Raw genomic sequence first — 13,614 nt, forward strand, 5'->3', positions numbered from 1 at the left:
TATCTGTTTCTCTTTCTTAGATAAACCTTTCATTTATATATCATAGCTTAATTCCCTGAGCCTCCACCTACCTCTTACCTGCTAGCCCAAGTAACACTCAAGGGTTTCATTGATTTCACCAGATCCCGCAGCACCACCCTTCCTCATCTTCATACCCTGAGTATCCTCCCCCATCAGTTGTGTTGCCCATCCTCTGAAATCTCCTCCCTTAAGATCTGTGCCCAGTGCTCTCCTGACATTCCAAGTCCATGGTTGGTGTGGTCAGGGATCCCATTTCTCATCAGACCTGGCTGCTTCTAAAGCTTGCCTGATAGCCTGAGAGATAATTTCAGCTCAGAGGAGAGGGGGGCTGTAGTCTAAAGAACCACTTAGGGTTGAGGGAGAGGGGCATTGCTCTCTGATGGGGCTTACGGGAGAATAAGCCAGGTTGTATCAAGAGGAGAGTATGATTTAAAGTGCAGTTTAAAGGAAAGTGTGGAATCGTGCAGGAGAACCAAAAAGGTTAAGTCAGACAGCGTTCTCTTCTCATTTTGTTATCCAAGAATCTGAGGATTCTGGAGGCTTGGAATAGACAGCAGGGGAATGGGAAGAGAGTGTTTCCCTCAGGAGGGAAGCAGCCCTGTGTAGAAGAAACTTGATGGAGGATACCTTGCTAATGGATAAGAAGATACACACACACACACACACACACACACACACACACACACACACACACGTTGAAAGAAATCAAGTGAGTCTAACATTTGAATAAAGTTGAGAGCCCAGAAGCTGGCTCTTTGCCTTCTGTTCTCTGTCTCAGATTTTCAAGTTGTTCCGGTTCTTGTTTTCTTGAGAGCTAGGGAGTAATGGTGGGGTTTACAGTAAGTAGAGAATGAAGGGTCTTCATCTTCAAGATATAGTTAGTTGAGTTCAAGGAGAGATCAATATAAGAGGATCTTGTGCAGTTATAGTAAATGGTGACCATGGGTCCAGCCTCCAAATTTTGTGGGTTTTTCTGTGAGGCTCTGCACACAGATGCATGTACTCATTCTGTATAAATGTGTAGCTTATAACAACTGGCTGGTCCACCTTAAATAAACTGCCACTTGATTCATACAGGGACTCTGTGCCAAACCATTTGGGGTGGGGGAGAGTGTCCCTTGGTACCTGGATGAGAACAGGAAGCACTCTTGGGATTTGGAGCTTTAGAGAAAGTTCTGGTGCCCATACACCCTTCCTGACCCCATACCACAGTCCCCATCAGGGAACAAGGAGTGGCTTGAGTCTGATCTCGTAAAGTATGCCTTTTAACTTGCCTGAAACTGGCTTCATAGCAGAGGAGAGGAGAGATGAGACTGATATTCATTTTATACTGTCTCAGGAATGGCTGAGGGAGACCATGGTTATTTGATCAGGAGGTATAATTTCCTTCCCTCCCAGCACTGCCTAACAAAATAGCTGGCACTTTTCAGAAGGGCACTGGGAGGGGTAACAGGGTGAATAGTATCTGCCAGCCACAGAGTCCTGCCTCTGCCCAGACCTTAACAAAGCATTGCCAATTCCCAGAAGCTCTATACAGCAGTCTGGAAATCGGAGAATGTACTCATCCCATTTAGTTGGTTTAACTTTCCTGGGGACTCTGTGCCCTGTGAGTCTAGTTTTAGTGGTAAGAGAGGAAGGCCCTTGCATTTTCTCCCCCTTCCTCCAAAGTTGGGCTTAGGTGAGAGTGGGCTGGGCAGGAAAGAATCAGAGAAGCCAGGGACAGTGTAATCTGGAACACCATTTCCAGACCCTTCTATGGGGCCTGGGCGTTGGACTTTTTCCAGGGGAACATATTGGGGAAGGTCATTACTTTCATGGGACACAGGGAAACAGATCCCCTCAGGGCTGCCTGGAGGACAGGTTCAAGGTTTTAGACAATAGCTCTGCATTAGTCACCCCACAATGAAGAGTTCAGTATTCAGGTCAGGAACAGGTGTGGTGGCTGTGCCTGTATGCTTTATATCTCCCGGGTCAACTGCAGTTCTCTGGGAGCAGAGGCATCTATGTGAGAACTGGGTATCCTAAGAAAGTGTCCACTTGAGAAACTAGAAAGAGAACAATGGGGACCAAGTTCCCAGGTTATAGTCAGGAGTTGCCAACAGAAATTAACTACACCATGAAAAACCCTGGCTTCTTTCAACAGGTTTTGGTAGAGACTTCAGAATAAAATGATTCTGGACTCCTATATTTCTGAGGGCACAAACCCCAAAGGGACCATCAGAGAGAGAGTCTTGCCTTAGGGAACTTGCTAAGTGGAAAGATAGGGAGGGGGCTCCAGCCTCAAAGCACCAAACTTTCTGCTGGTGGCAGTGAGAGGTGGCGGGGTGGGGGGAGCCTATCCATCCAACTGCATGGTCCTCCTAATGTCAGTCTCCAGGCATGGCTGAGGCCTTCTAAGCCACTTCAGCCTAATCTTCCCTCTCCTTCCCCCATCCTGGCTTAAGGGACGTGTGCATCTTGGGGTGGAAGTGCGGTGAGGTGAAGGGAACAACGGGAGGAAGTCCAGTTGGCCTAGACTACCCACAGGCCTCTGGGTTAAAGAAGAGGGAATGGAAAAGGGTGTTTCTGGGGCTCTCCAGTATGCCTGGGTAATATCCCTCACCCAGGGTGCCAAAAGAGGAAAAGAGACCAGAGGGATGGGGAGGTGGGGAACCAAGCCATCAGACATTGCTGATGCGTACACTAATGGCACTGCCCTCCTTCTCAGCCTGCTCCCTTAATGACTCCTCCAACTTGAGCTTTTCAGGGTCTCTGTAGCGTACAGTGGTGTCACGGAGGCCACTCGGAGAGGCTACTTTCACAACTTGGTCAAAAAGACTAAAGTCTGCTATGTATTTGCCACTGGCTGACAGCGAGATGGCGGGTGTGAACTCGTAGCCCCAAAGGATCTCCTCCGGCAGGTAGGAAGTGCGCACCTGGCAGGTGGCGCTGGTGGATTCCACTGTCCCACTTAGGATCAGCACCAGCTCGAAGTCACCCTCACCACTGCGGAGGGGGAGGTCTTTCAAGGGACTGGTCTCATCCACCACATGGTAGAAGGTAAGGGGTAGGATGAGGAAGGGGCTGTCAGAAGCCGTGTCCACTTGGAAAGTCACATTGACCTGGTTGAGCCGGATGTTCTCACCCTCCTTTGTCTGGTGGGTCTGAAGCAGTTTGCCTGTCACCTGGCAGCCAATGAGGAGGCTCTTACGCATGTTGGCGACTCGGATCATAAGACAGGGCTTTCCATTGTGTGCAGCTACAACCGCATGCTGGCTGAAACGGATGGTCTCCGCCCGCTTCTTGGGCCGGGCAATCTTTGCCAGGAAGGTACCCGTGATGAAGATTTCCAGGATGGTGGTGAGCACCAGCTGGGCAATAAGAAGCACGATGGCCAGTGGGCACTCCTCACTGATGTAGCGGAAGCCATAGCCAATGGTGGTCTGGGACTCAAGGGAGAAGAGGAAGGCCCCGGTGAGTGTGTGCACCTGTACCACACAGGGGGTATGGTTGGCTGGGGGTCCCAGCTCCAGCAGGTCCCCATGGGCTACAGCTACCAGATACCACACCACACCAAAGAGGAACCAGGTGCCTGCAAAGGTTGCAGAGAAAAGCAGAAGCTTGTAGCGCCACTGCATGTCAATGAAGGTTGTCCACAGGTCCTTGAGGTAGAGGAAGCGCTTGTCAGCAATGTGCTCCATTCTCACATTGCTGCGGCCATCTTTTGTCAGGACTCTCCTCCGTCGTATCCCTGGGCCCATTAGGGGCCGGCTTTCTGTCTGAGTGGTTTGGCTGTAATACACCTTGGCAACGGACGTCATCTGCAGAGAGCAAGACAGCATAATGAGCGGTATTGCAAAAATCCAGCAACTCCCAGCCACCACCCAATGGGAAGGAAGAAGAAACATTCATTTTAGGGCCACTGATTTGTCCTCTTATTAGCAAATGTTTACTGAGCACTTGCTATATGCTAGCCACTGTAGTGCAAGATGCTGGAAGGTCAAAGATGAATCTGACAGCATCCTTGCTCGCCAAGAACTCACAGCATAGTGAGAAAGATTCATGTTCAATAAGCAAACAATTGCAGTACAGTCTGACATTTGTAATTCTTAGGAGAAGCAGAGAAGAAAGAGTAATAAGTTCACAGTTCCTTGAAGGTGGGAGTGAGACTAAAGAGGGCTCTACTGGTCTCCATTCACCACAAAACCAGTTCTGTGAAGATCTCTAATTCTGAAATAGGATCCCTCCCCACCCTCAAGAATGGCAGCAGCAAGAAAGACTATCCTGTTGAACTCCTTCCAAGCCAGTCCCCCTTAACACACAGATGCCCTTAATTTCTCCATTCTCTCCCCTACCTCCACATCAGTACCCACTGGTGATACAAAGATATTTGCCTGGCTCAGAAGATAGCAGAAACTACCCATTCTTCTACCCCTTAAGATGTTCTCTAAGCACCCAGCCCATTTCACTATTATTATTATCATTGTCATTATCATTATTATTGTCATCATCTATTTGCGTCTTCTGGGGAAATTAGGTCCGGGTTAGGGTCTGGGGTGGGAAGAGCACAGACAGAACTGAGCAAAAATAAACAAGTGAAGGTGGGGGCTTCCCTGGTGGCACAGTGGTTAAGAATCTGCCAATGCAGGGGACACGGGTTCGAGCCCTGGTCCGGGAAGATCCCACATGCCGCGGAGCAGCTAAGCCTGTGCGCCACAACTACTGAGCCTGCGCTCTGGAGCCCGGGAGCCACAACTACTGAAGCCTGCGTGCCTAGATCCTGTGCTCTGCAACAAGAGAAGCCACTGCAATGAGAAGCCCGCTCACCACAGTGAAGAGTAGTCCCTGCTCACCGCAACTAGAGAAAGCCCGTGCGCAGCAATGAAGATCCAACACAGCCAAAAATAAATAAATAAATAAATAAATAAAGTTATTAAATAAATAAATAAGCAAGCGATGGTGGAGGAAAAACATCAAACTGAAGCCTCCTGGCAGCACAGGAACATTTTCCCAAGGACTGGGAGAAATGCCAGGTTGTAGGTGGCAAAATTGTCTTGACTGAGTGAAGTAGAAGAGTTAGGAGTGTATGTTAGTTTGTGGCTATGTCTGCACAAGTTCAAATTCAGGATTGCTATTTACTCTGATAGTAGAAAGTGGGACAAGGCTCTGAAATAGGAGACAACTCACTTAATACAAAGTGCCTGGCACCCCTGCCCGAGGAATAACTTGTACTTTTCCATCAGAGAAAGAATTGCAATCACTTGAGCCCTTGGACTCTGGATCTGATGGCCAGACCTTCTGGGAAGGAGCAGGTGACCTCTGGGGAATTTAGTTCTTCTTGGAGAACACAGAGTGGCTCATCACGTTCTCCATTCTGAGAAGTCTATACCACTGCATTTTATCATTCTTCTTCACACTGCCCCTTATTCTATATTCCCATGGCCTTACCCCTGGGAAACTCTAAATTATTTGGATCCATTCATATATCCACCCAAGCAGACACTAAATTGGAAATCACCAACAGATGAGAATCCCAGTATATTCAGAGGCAACCTGGAGCCCATTTTACACTACCCACTTGGAACTTCCATACACATGAGACTCCTTGCCCAGAACTGGATGCCATCCACTTCCCAATATCCTTGGCTACTTTGGAGCAAGAGGGAGGCTTTGTAATTCTGAAGTTTGAAGAATTGTTATTTAGAGCCCAAGCGAAGCCCCATTCAGTACTCAATAGTAGTAATATTAATAAAAGAAACAACCACCACAAAGCCTGCATCTATGTACCATTCAAAGTTTACACGTTAGCATGCCTTCTCATTTGGCCCTCAAACTCGCGAAAAGATGTGAAACCTCTACAGGAGATTTTGAGGAACAGGGGAATCTAAAACAGATTCTAGGGAACAAAGGAAGTGCTGGAAAGTTGTGGATAAGTGAGCATAATTTTAATTTTCAAAAAGAAAAATAAAGTACATTTCACAAACTACAGACAAACAGATAAGGTATCAACCACAGGCAAGATTCTAGAATGGAACATTAAGATAGTGAATTCTTGGGCAGAGTGGGGGAAAGGTAGTTATCAGTAGGACCCAGCATGGGGTTACTAAGAACAAGTAACATCACATCACGCTAACTTAATTTCCTTCTATGACAAGGTTACTAAATTGGCAGATCAGAGAAATGCAACAGAGAAAGTGCATCTAAGCAAGATTTTGACAAGATGTCAAGTTAGGTCCTTGGGGATACGACAGAGAAAAATGAACAGAATGCTTCTCTAATTAGGTGACTTAAAAAATCAGGGCTTCCCTGGTGGCGCAGTGGTTGAGAGTCCGCCTGCCGATGCAGGGGACACGAGTTCGTGCCCCGGTCCAGGAGGATCCCGCATGCCGAGGAGCAGCTGGGCCCGTGAGCCATGGCCGCTGAGCCTGCGTGCGTGTCCAGAGCCTGTGCTCCGCAATGGGAGAGGCCGCAACAGTGAGAGGCCCGCGGACCGCAAAAAAAATAAATAAATAAAAATAAAAAATCAGTGTTACTGGTGAGTGGATCATGATAGCCTGGAATCAGTTTTCTAGCAATGTACCACCGAGCATTATCTTTGGCCTTGCCCTAGTCGATTCTTAACACTAATTTTATTCAAAAATATGGAGCACATGGCCATCAGTTATGCAGATGACACAGAGCTGGGACGGACTGCAAATGAAAGGTCTGAGGCAGAATTAGGATCCAAAAGGAGCCAGAGGAGTGGGCCAAATCGAGCAAAAAGGATAAATGTTGGATTACGTTTGGGTCCAAAAATTACCTGAGCAAGTTCTGCATTGGAAAGATGTGATCTCGTAAGCAGAACCATGAAAATGAAATTAGGCATTTTAGCAGAAAGTAATCCAGTGTGAGTTATTTTTGGTTGCCAAAAAAAGCAATGCAATCTTAAGCTGCTTTAGTTGAATTAAAGTATCTAGAATAAAATAAGGATTCAGTTGATTCTGCTCTGTTGATCCCACATCTGCAGTATTGAGTCTCAAGGAGCAATCAGGACATGAGAGGATTCAGAACCAAATCATATGAGACGTGTTTGAAGGAAACGGGGAAGTTTACTTGGGAGGAGAGACAATCTGAGGGATATGAAGGCTATGTGAGAATATTTGGTTTGAAGGGCTGCCATGTGAACAAAGGTTTGGATTTGTTCTTTGAGCTCTAAGGGGAACAACCAGGACCAGTGAGTTCAAACCACCGAGAAAAAGATTCCAGACTGATATGAAGAACATTGTAACAAATGTAGAAAGAGCATCTCAAAAGGTAGGGAGTAGCCTGCCCCCAGAGGTGTTCAAGGACAGGTTGGACGAGCGCTTTGCAGAGATTCTAGAGAGGAGATTAAAGCTGTGGGTGGGAAGGTTAAAGATTGTTTTTAAGTTTCCAACTACATTCATAGAGGATCAAGATGCCTGCCTCCTCCCCATCTCTACCCGCCCCCCCTTCTACCATGACATCCAGAGATCCCACATCAAAGCCCTAGCTTTGTTTGTGCCGAAGAGAGACTCTGTATATCTGGGGAAATGGAAGCCCTTGGGGCCCAAGGAAAGTCTTGCTTATCATTCCCAAGACAATAGTCTATGATTATATATCATTTTACAGTTTATGAAACATGTAATTTGACCCCCACACCATGAGGTAAGTAGGAAAGGCATCATTAGAAACTAAGGTTCAGAGAGATTTGCTCCAAGTAGTTTTGGAACCAGAACCCAAGTCTTCTGGCTTCTGATCCAGAACTTTTAAATTGTAGCAACTCCTTCTGTGTATCCCAGGTTCATTCTCACAGTCTCTTGTTTTCAGGAGGTGCCTCTGTGGTCCCCTGTATAGAGGATCACAGCTGAGACAGAGAAGACAGAGCCCGGAGCTTCCAGAGCCCAGCGTTAAGGCTACAGATTTGGGGCACTGGAGATTTTGGCTACTGGCTAGACCTCTTTGTTGTGATTGCCACCTCCAGCTGTGTGCCTGCTGTTGCCAGCCTTTGTATCTGCCTCCTCCAGCTATTATCCGCTGCTCCCAGCTGCTGTGCCACCTCCCAGAGCCAGGCAGCTTTGTTCTCCCCGGTAGTGAGAGTCAGCAGCACATAAACAAAACAATCAGCCACACTCCACCCCCTGGGCCCCTGGGAAGGGAGCAGGCCAGAGTTCTGGAAATGGTTTGTTGCTGCCCCACCTGAAACACACATACTCTCTCCTCTAGAGGGTGCTGTTTCCCCCAAAACAGTCCCAGACAGATACCAGGGACAGTAGCTGAAGAATTCTGAAAATAAAAGCAGCTTCTGAGTGGTCAAAAGAGACAGAAACAGACACAATCACCTTCTTTCTCCTCTAAAAATTAAACTAATGAGTCCCTAAAACAAAGGCCAGCCACACCTACAGTGATGTCGAGCACGTTCCCTCAGCAAATACCTCTCCCTCCTTCTGCTTCCTGCCTGCAGATTGACCTAGAGCTTTCTTTCTTTACCTGAGTCATTTGTTCTCCAGAATGAATGGATTTATCAGAGCCTTTCTTGTGTACAGGACTGCTCTGCAGCACAGACACTCCTCCTGTGAGTAAAACTGATCCCCAGCTCCCCACTGCTCGGAGCATGGCATTCAAGGCCCTTCATGATTTGGTCTCTGCCTCCTTCTTGGCTTTGGCCTTGCCACTCTTCCACACATATCGTAGACTCCAGCTCCACAAAGCACCTCGCTGTTCATCCCTTCTACCTTTGGACCCGCTTTTGCACTGGACCCGCTCCGTGCCCACCAGATGACCTCCAGCTTATCTTTCAAAACTCACTCAAGTGTTAGTTGCCCCTTCGGAAGCCCCCCTGACCCTCGAAGAAGTAGCTCATCTTCTCTAACTCCCCGCCCCCAGCATGGGTTTACTAAGCATGGTTTGTACACATTCCTATCTTCAAACATCATCGTGCTTTGCAATGGTTTGTTTACCATTGTTTGCCATCTGTGAGTTCTCAATTTAAGGCTACAGACTGTGAACGTCACCTGTTTCCCCAGTACCAAATGCAGTTTGTCAAGAAAGTCTGAGTAAAGGGATGAGTGGAAGCCTGATTTAGAGAGACAGAGGCCTGAGTCAGAGCTGCAGCCTTGGTCTGCCTCATGGGCTCTGCTCATGTGCAGATGTTTGCAAATTCTTTTTTCTAAAGGTGGGAGAGAGCAAGCCCCAAGGCACTGGTCGCAGCTCCCTCTGGGTTCGCTGTCCCCTTTGCTAGAAGATGAAGGAGGAAAACAAGCCTTGTTTGGGAATAGCTGTGGGCATAGGGGCGGACTCTGTCAAATTGAGTGACCAGAAAGGTTGCTTCAGCCCCTCCGCGGCGCAGTGGTGGAGGGGGCAGGTTAGAGCTGTGCACCTTCTCCTGAAACCTGTGAGGCTGGGGTAGGGAGGGGTGGTGGGCAGGGAAGCAGCCCTGAGCAAAGAGCTTTATCTGTTCTCTCTGTGGCAAGAGCAACCTGAATGAAGAAGCTTTGGGGCACGAATCCTAAATGCCTCCACCTCCACGTGTGAATGAATCCTCTCTTCTCTACCTCTGACTCTTTGGTTTCCTAAATAGTTAACGGTGCCATCATCCTTTGAAAATCTAGGGATTATCTCAAACTCCCCTCCTTCCTCATCTCAATATTCATTGGATGCCATGAGCTGTGGATTTGTTACTTGTGTCTCTTCCCCTTCATTTCATTGTCTTACTTTAGGTCCTTCGCACCTTTTTGCTGAATCATCAGCCTCCTACACATCTCCTGTCTCTATTCTTTCTCTCCCCAAACCCTTCCTACACTGCTACTGGATCACTCTTCCTCAGTTACACCTCTGATCACAAATCAGTGCACATGTATCCACCACTTCACAAAGCACTTTCACGTTTTATTCTCATGGAATTCCTATAAGGTATTAAGATTACAATCCTTATTTTGTGAATGAAGAAACTGAAGCTCCGAGAGACGACGTGACTTGGTAAATCGAGATCTTTGGCTTCCCAAACCTCTCTGCCTCCGAACTCCACTTGTCATTATACTGTAACTATCTCAGATCCTTCCCAACTCAATCCCTTCTACCTTTGGGTTTAGGTTTGATAGATAATGTGTCCACTAGCTATCAAAGAGAAGCCAAACTCAGTCTGGCACAGTTGCATGGTCTGCTTCTACACCTCATTCCAGTCTTATTTCCTGCCTCATCTCTCCTATGGCAAACTTCAGACAAACCAACTGTCCCCTGCTTCCTGTCGTATACACCCATGCTTTCCTGCCTTCATGTGATTGTTCATGCTCGTCTCTTTTCCTGACCTCCCTTTCTCCTTGTCTCTACATAACCATGAAATCTTTCAGAGCCCAGTTCAAATGACTCCTCTTCCAGGAAGCCTTCTCTGATCCCCACAGCCTTAAGTAAGGCCTCTCTTTTCTGAATATATGTATTATATATATATATCTCCATCTATATCTCTTATGGCACGTCTACTTGGTATAGCATGTGTCTTCTACTACAGAGAAGCTTACTAAAATAAGGATTCAGCCATAATATGTTTTGATTAGTCTGATATATGATTAACACAATGTATGACACATAGTAGGTGCTCAAGAAGTAGTTTATGAGTGAATAAATGAGCAGAAGGGGGCTCCCAAATCACTCCAGGTGTAGGGGCCAATCTAAGAGCACTGAGAACGGACTCCATCCTCCAGGAGGGCTAAGGATGTGTGGAAGCTCTTGGCCTGGGTACAACAGATGGAACTTCACTCTGGTCCAGGGCCTCTCTCCCTCTGGAGCCTTCTCACTCCCCCTTCTTGTTTGTGTCTTCTCTTGATTTTTCTTATGATGTTTTCTCTTTTTCCTTATATCCACGGAAACCCCAATAACTAATTATAGACACTAATAGATATGCAAACAAACCAAATGTCCTCATCTGTAATGATGCTACCCACCACACAGGAAGATCCATGCAGTCTCAGTTGTGTTTTCAAGCATTTATACAATAAACATTTACAGGGTGCCAGATTCTAAACAAGACACTTGACTTATGGAGGTGAATTAGGTGTGGATTCTGGCCTTGAGGACCTTACAATCTATTAAGGGAGACAACCACATAACAGGCAAGAAGTGATAAGTGCCATGGAATAGGGATCCATGAAGTGCTGAGGGACTTTGCAAAGGGAAAGGTGACACCTAGCTGAAGGGGGTGGGGCTGAGAAGGTAACGAACGTGTACTGATTGAGAACCTGTTAGGTGCTAGGCACTGGGCTAAGTTGCTGGGGATATTTTAATGTTAGCTCATATAATTCCTCAAACAACCCTGTAGGAATGTTATTATCCCTATTTATTATCCCCATTTATTACCAGGTTGTTATGAGTAAGAAACAACCAGGAGTTGAGTTTTTCCTCCATACCTGACTGTCTCACTCAGGGGAGATTTTATAGAGGAAGGTGGCATTGGGACTGGGCCTGAAGGATAGGCAAGATTTGGACCCTTGGAGACTGGAGTTTGGGGGTGTCAAAGAGAAGGCACCTCCAGGGAAGGGAGCAGTACAAGCAAAAGGTATAGCATTGAGTGGATTCAGGGCCAGCAGGGGATAGGAGCCAATCACTTTGGTTGAAGTGTTGGGAGTACGTGAAAGACTTAACAGGACAAATTGGGAAAACAATGATGGGCTCTGATCCCACAACACCCTCCTGCCTTGTGGCCACTAGAATGAAGGGCGAGAGCCACACGGCATGGGTGTGGAGCCCCGTGCCTCCCACAGGGATCAGATGCAGGGACTTGGCCTCCTCTTCATGGTGCTCTAGACGCATACCCTTTCACAGAGCCACTGGGTGAGTTTTCTCTTTTGACCATGGAGTACTTCTTCCTGATGTTTGGTTCAAGGATATGGAAGAAGAGAGAAGGAGAGCAACTATCATTTACTGAATGCCTAGTTTAGACCAGCACTTCACATTTCATCTTTGCAACAACTCTGGGGAACAGAGTTTTTATCTTCACAGTTACTTATGAAACTGGGGTTCAGAGAGCCCAGGCAATGCAACATATAAGTAGCAGAGCTGAGATTAGTACCTAGTTCTGGCTGCATTACAAAGTCCTTTCCACTATAGCTTCAGGTTAATACTATATACTGAATTTGCCTTTGATGAGCAAATTCCACGCTCAACAAGCAGAGAAGATGGACACCTAGCGCATGATAGGGGTCTAGCAGGAACCAGCCAGGTGTGAAGAATTCACCAGGAATGACACTCAGGGTGCACCTGATGGTTAGCGGTGATACTCTTTTTTTATGATTGTTCCATCCCAGTGCCCCTCTCCTAGGTTTGCATGGCAGGTCTTTATCCTCCCCATTTCCTTCTCTTGGGCTCTGTTCCCAACTCTCTTCTCATCTCTTCTATCATCTTCACTGCCCTGCTCGTATTTCAGGCTGGCTGTTACCAAAATGTGTCTCCCTGATTCTATCCTCCTTTTCACTGTCCTCTTTGTCTTTTCACTCCCTGCACATCTGTCTGGATCATCCCTTCTTCCCCTAAGAGTTTCTTCAGCCTCCTAGAAATCTGATTTTGGAAGACGGTGATACGGAAGAATACTATGCTATCCATCAAATCACAGCTCTGACCTTCAAATTCTGCGTCACACTGTATCTCCACCCATAACCCGAAGCCTAGGTGCCCACATTAGTAGAGGCATTCTAAGCCCTACAACCTTCTATTCTCCCTGCTTCTTCCCTCCAGAAAAGAGCTTCTTGATTTAGGGGTTTGGAAACAGGATTAGAAAGGGAGGCAGTTTCTAGGAAGACAGGAGGCGTTCCCACTCTAGCTATGAACTAATCCAATTATTTTAGGTTTGAAGGTACAGGAATACCTGAACCAGTCACTGCGGGGTATAGATAGAAATAGAAAGTGGTAGTACCAGCTCATTCTCTGTCCCAGTAACTGCCCATCATGCTCAAGTGCTACGTTTTGATAGAGCCCTGTGCACAGAGGGGTTGTGAGCACGATCGGCCTCCGGGCCTGAGGCTGGGCTGGCCTCTAAGCCCACACTCATCTTAGACCGCTGAGCTAGGTACGTGTCCAAGCCTAGCATCCTGGAGATAGAACTAAGAAGGCAGCATTACCTGGTGGAAAGTGGGCTCGACTGGGAAGCAAGAGACTTAGGTGTCAGCTTCAACTCTGCCTCTAACTAAAAGTGACCTTGGGTAAGTGTCTAAACCTCTTCAGCCATTATATCTTTAATTGTGGGAAAAGGTCATTAGATTAGCTCCACACTTCTCAAACTAGTGTGCCAGGAGGTGCTCGGAACCACAGGATTAAATTTAACGTATTTTCCTGAGCTATCGATTTTACTCAAAGGTTTTGAGGGAAAATCTTATTTTAATATTAAACAAACGATATATGATGGAGTAGAATGAAAAATTTACATAATTCAAAAGACAAAACAGATTTCAAGGATGTCCAGTGTGTGGGAGCTTATGGCTCATCCCTGTGTCTTCTGGGGTAAAATTCCCTCTGTCCTTCACAACCTGTTTCTGGGTCAGTTTGGGAGGCTCTGTGCTTGAGGGTTATCAAGGTCATTTCCTGCTTTAAAAGTCCATGTCCAGCCTGTGTCCCTCCCAGTGCAGATTC

General features: G+C 46.9%; 1 protein-coding gene across 1 annotated transcript; it reads right to left on the reverse strand.

Moving 5' to 3' along the window:
* Nucleotides 1–2,681: 2,681 nt before the first annotated feature.
* On the reverse strand, nucleotides 2,682–13,136 carry KCNJ10 (potassium inwardly rectifying channel subfamily J member 10; the record flags this gene model as incomplete). The annotated part of the gene is made up of 2 exons (XM_079728465.1): nucleotides 13,107–13,136; nucleotides 2,682–3,821 (listed from the first exon to the last, which is right to left on the reverse strand). The coding sequence occupies exon 2, from the start codon at nucleotides 3,819–3,821 to the stop codon at nucleotides 2,682–2,684; it is 1,140 nt and encodes a 379-aa protein (XP_079584591.1). The 5' UTR covers nucleotides 13,107–13,136.
* Between the last annotated feature and the right edge of the window lie 478 nt (nucleotides 13,137–13,614).

This window comes from Hyperoodon ampullatus (genome assembly GCF_949752795.1).
Source record: "Hyperoodon ampullatus genome assembly, chromosome: 2".
Taxonomy (NCBI): domain Eukaryota; kingdom Metazoa; phylum Chordata; class Mammalia; order Artiodactyla; family Ziphiidae; genus Hyperoodon; species Hyperoodon ampullatus.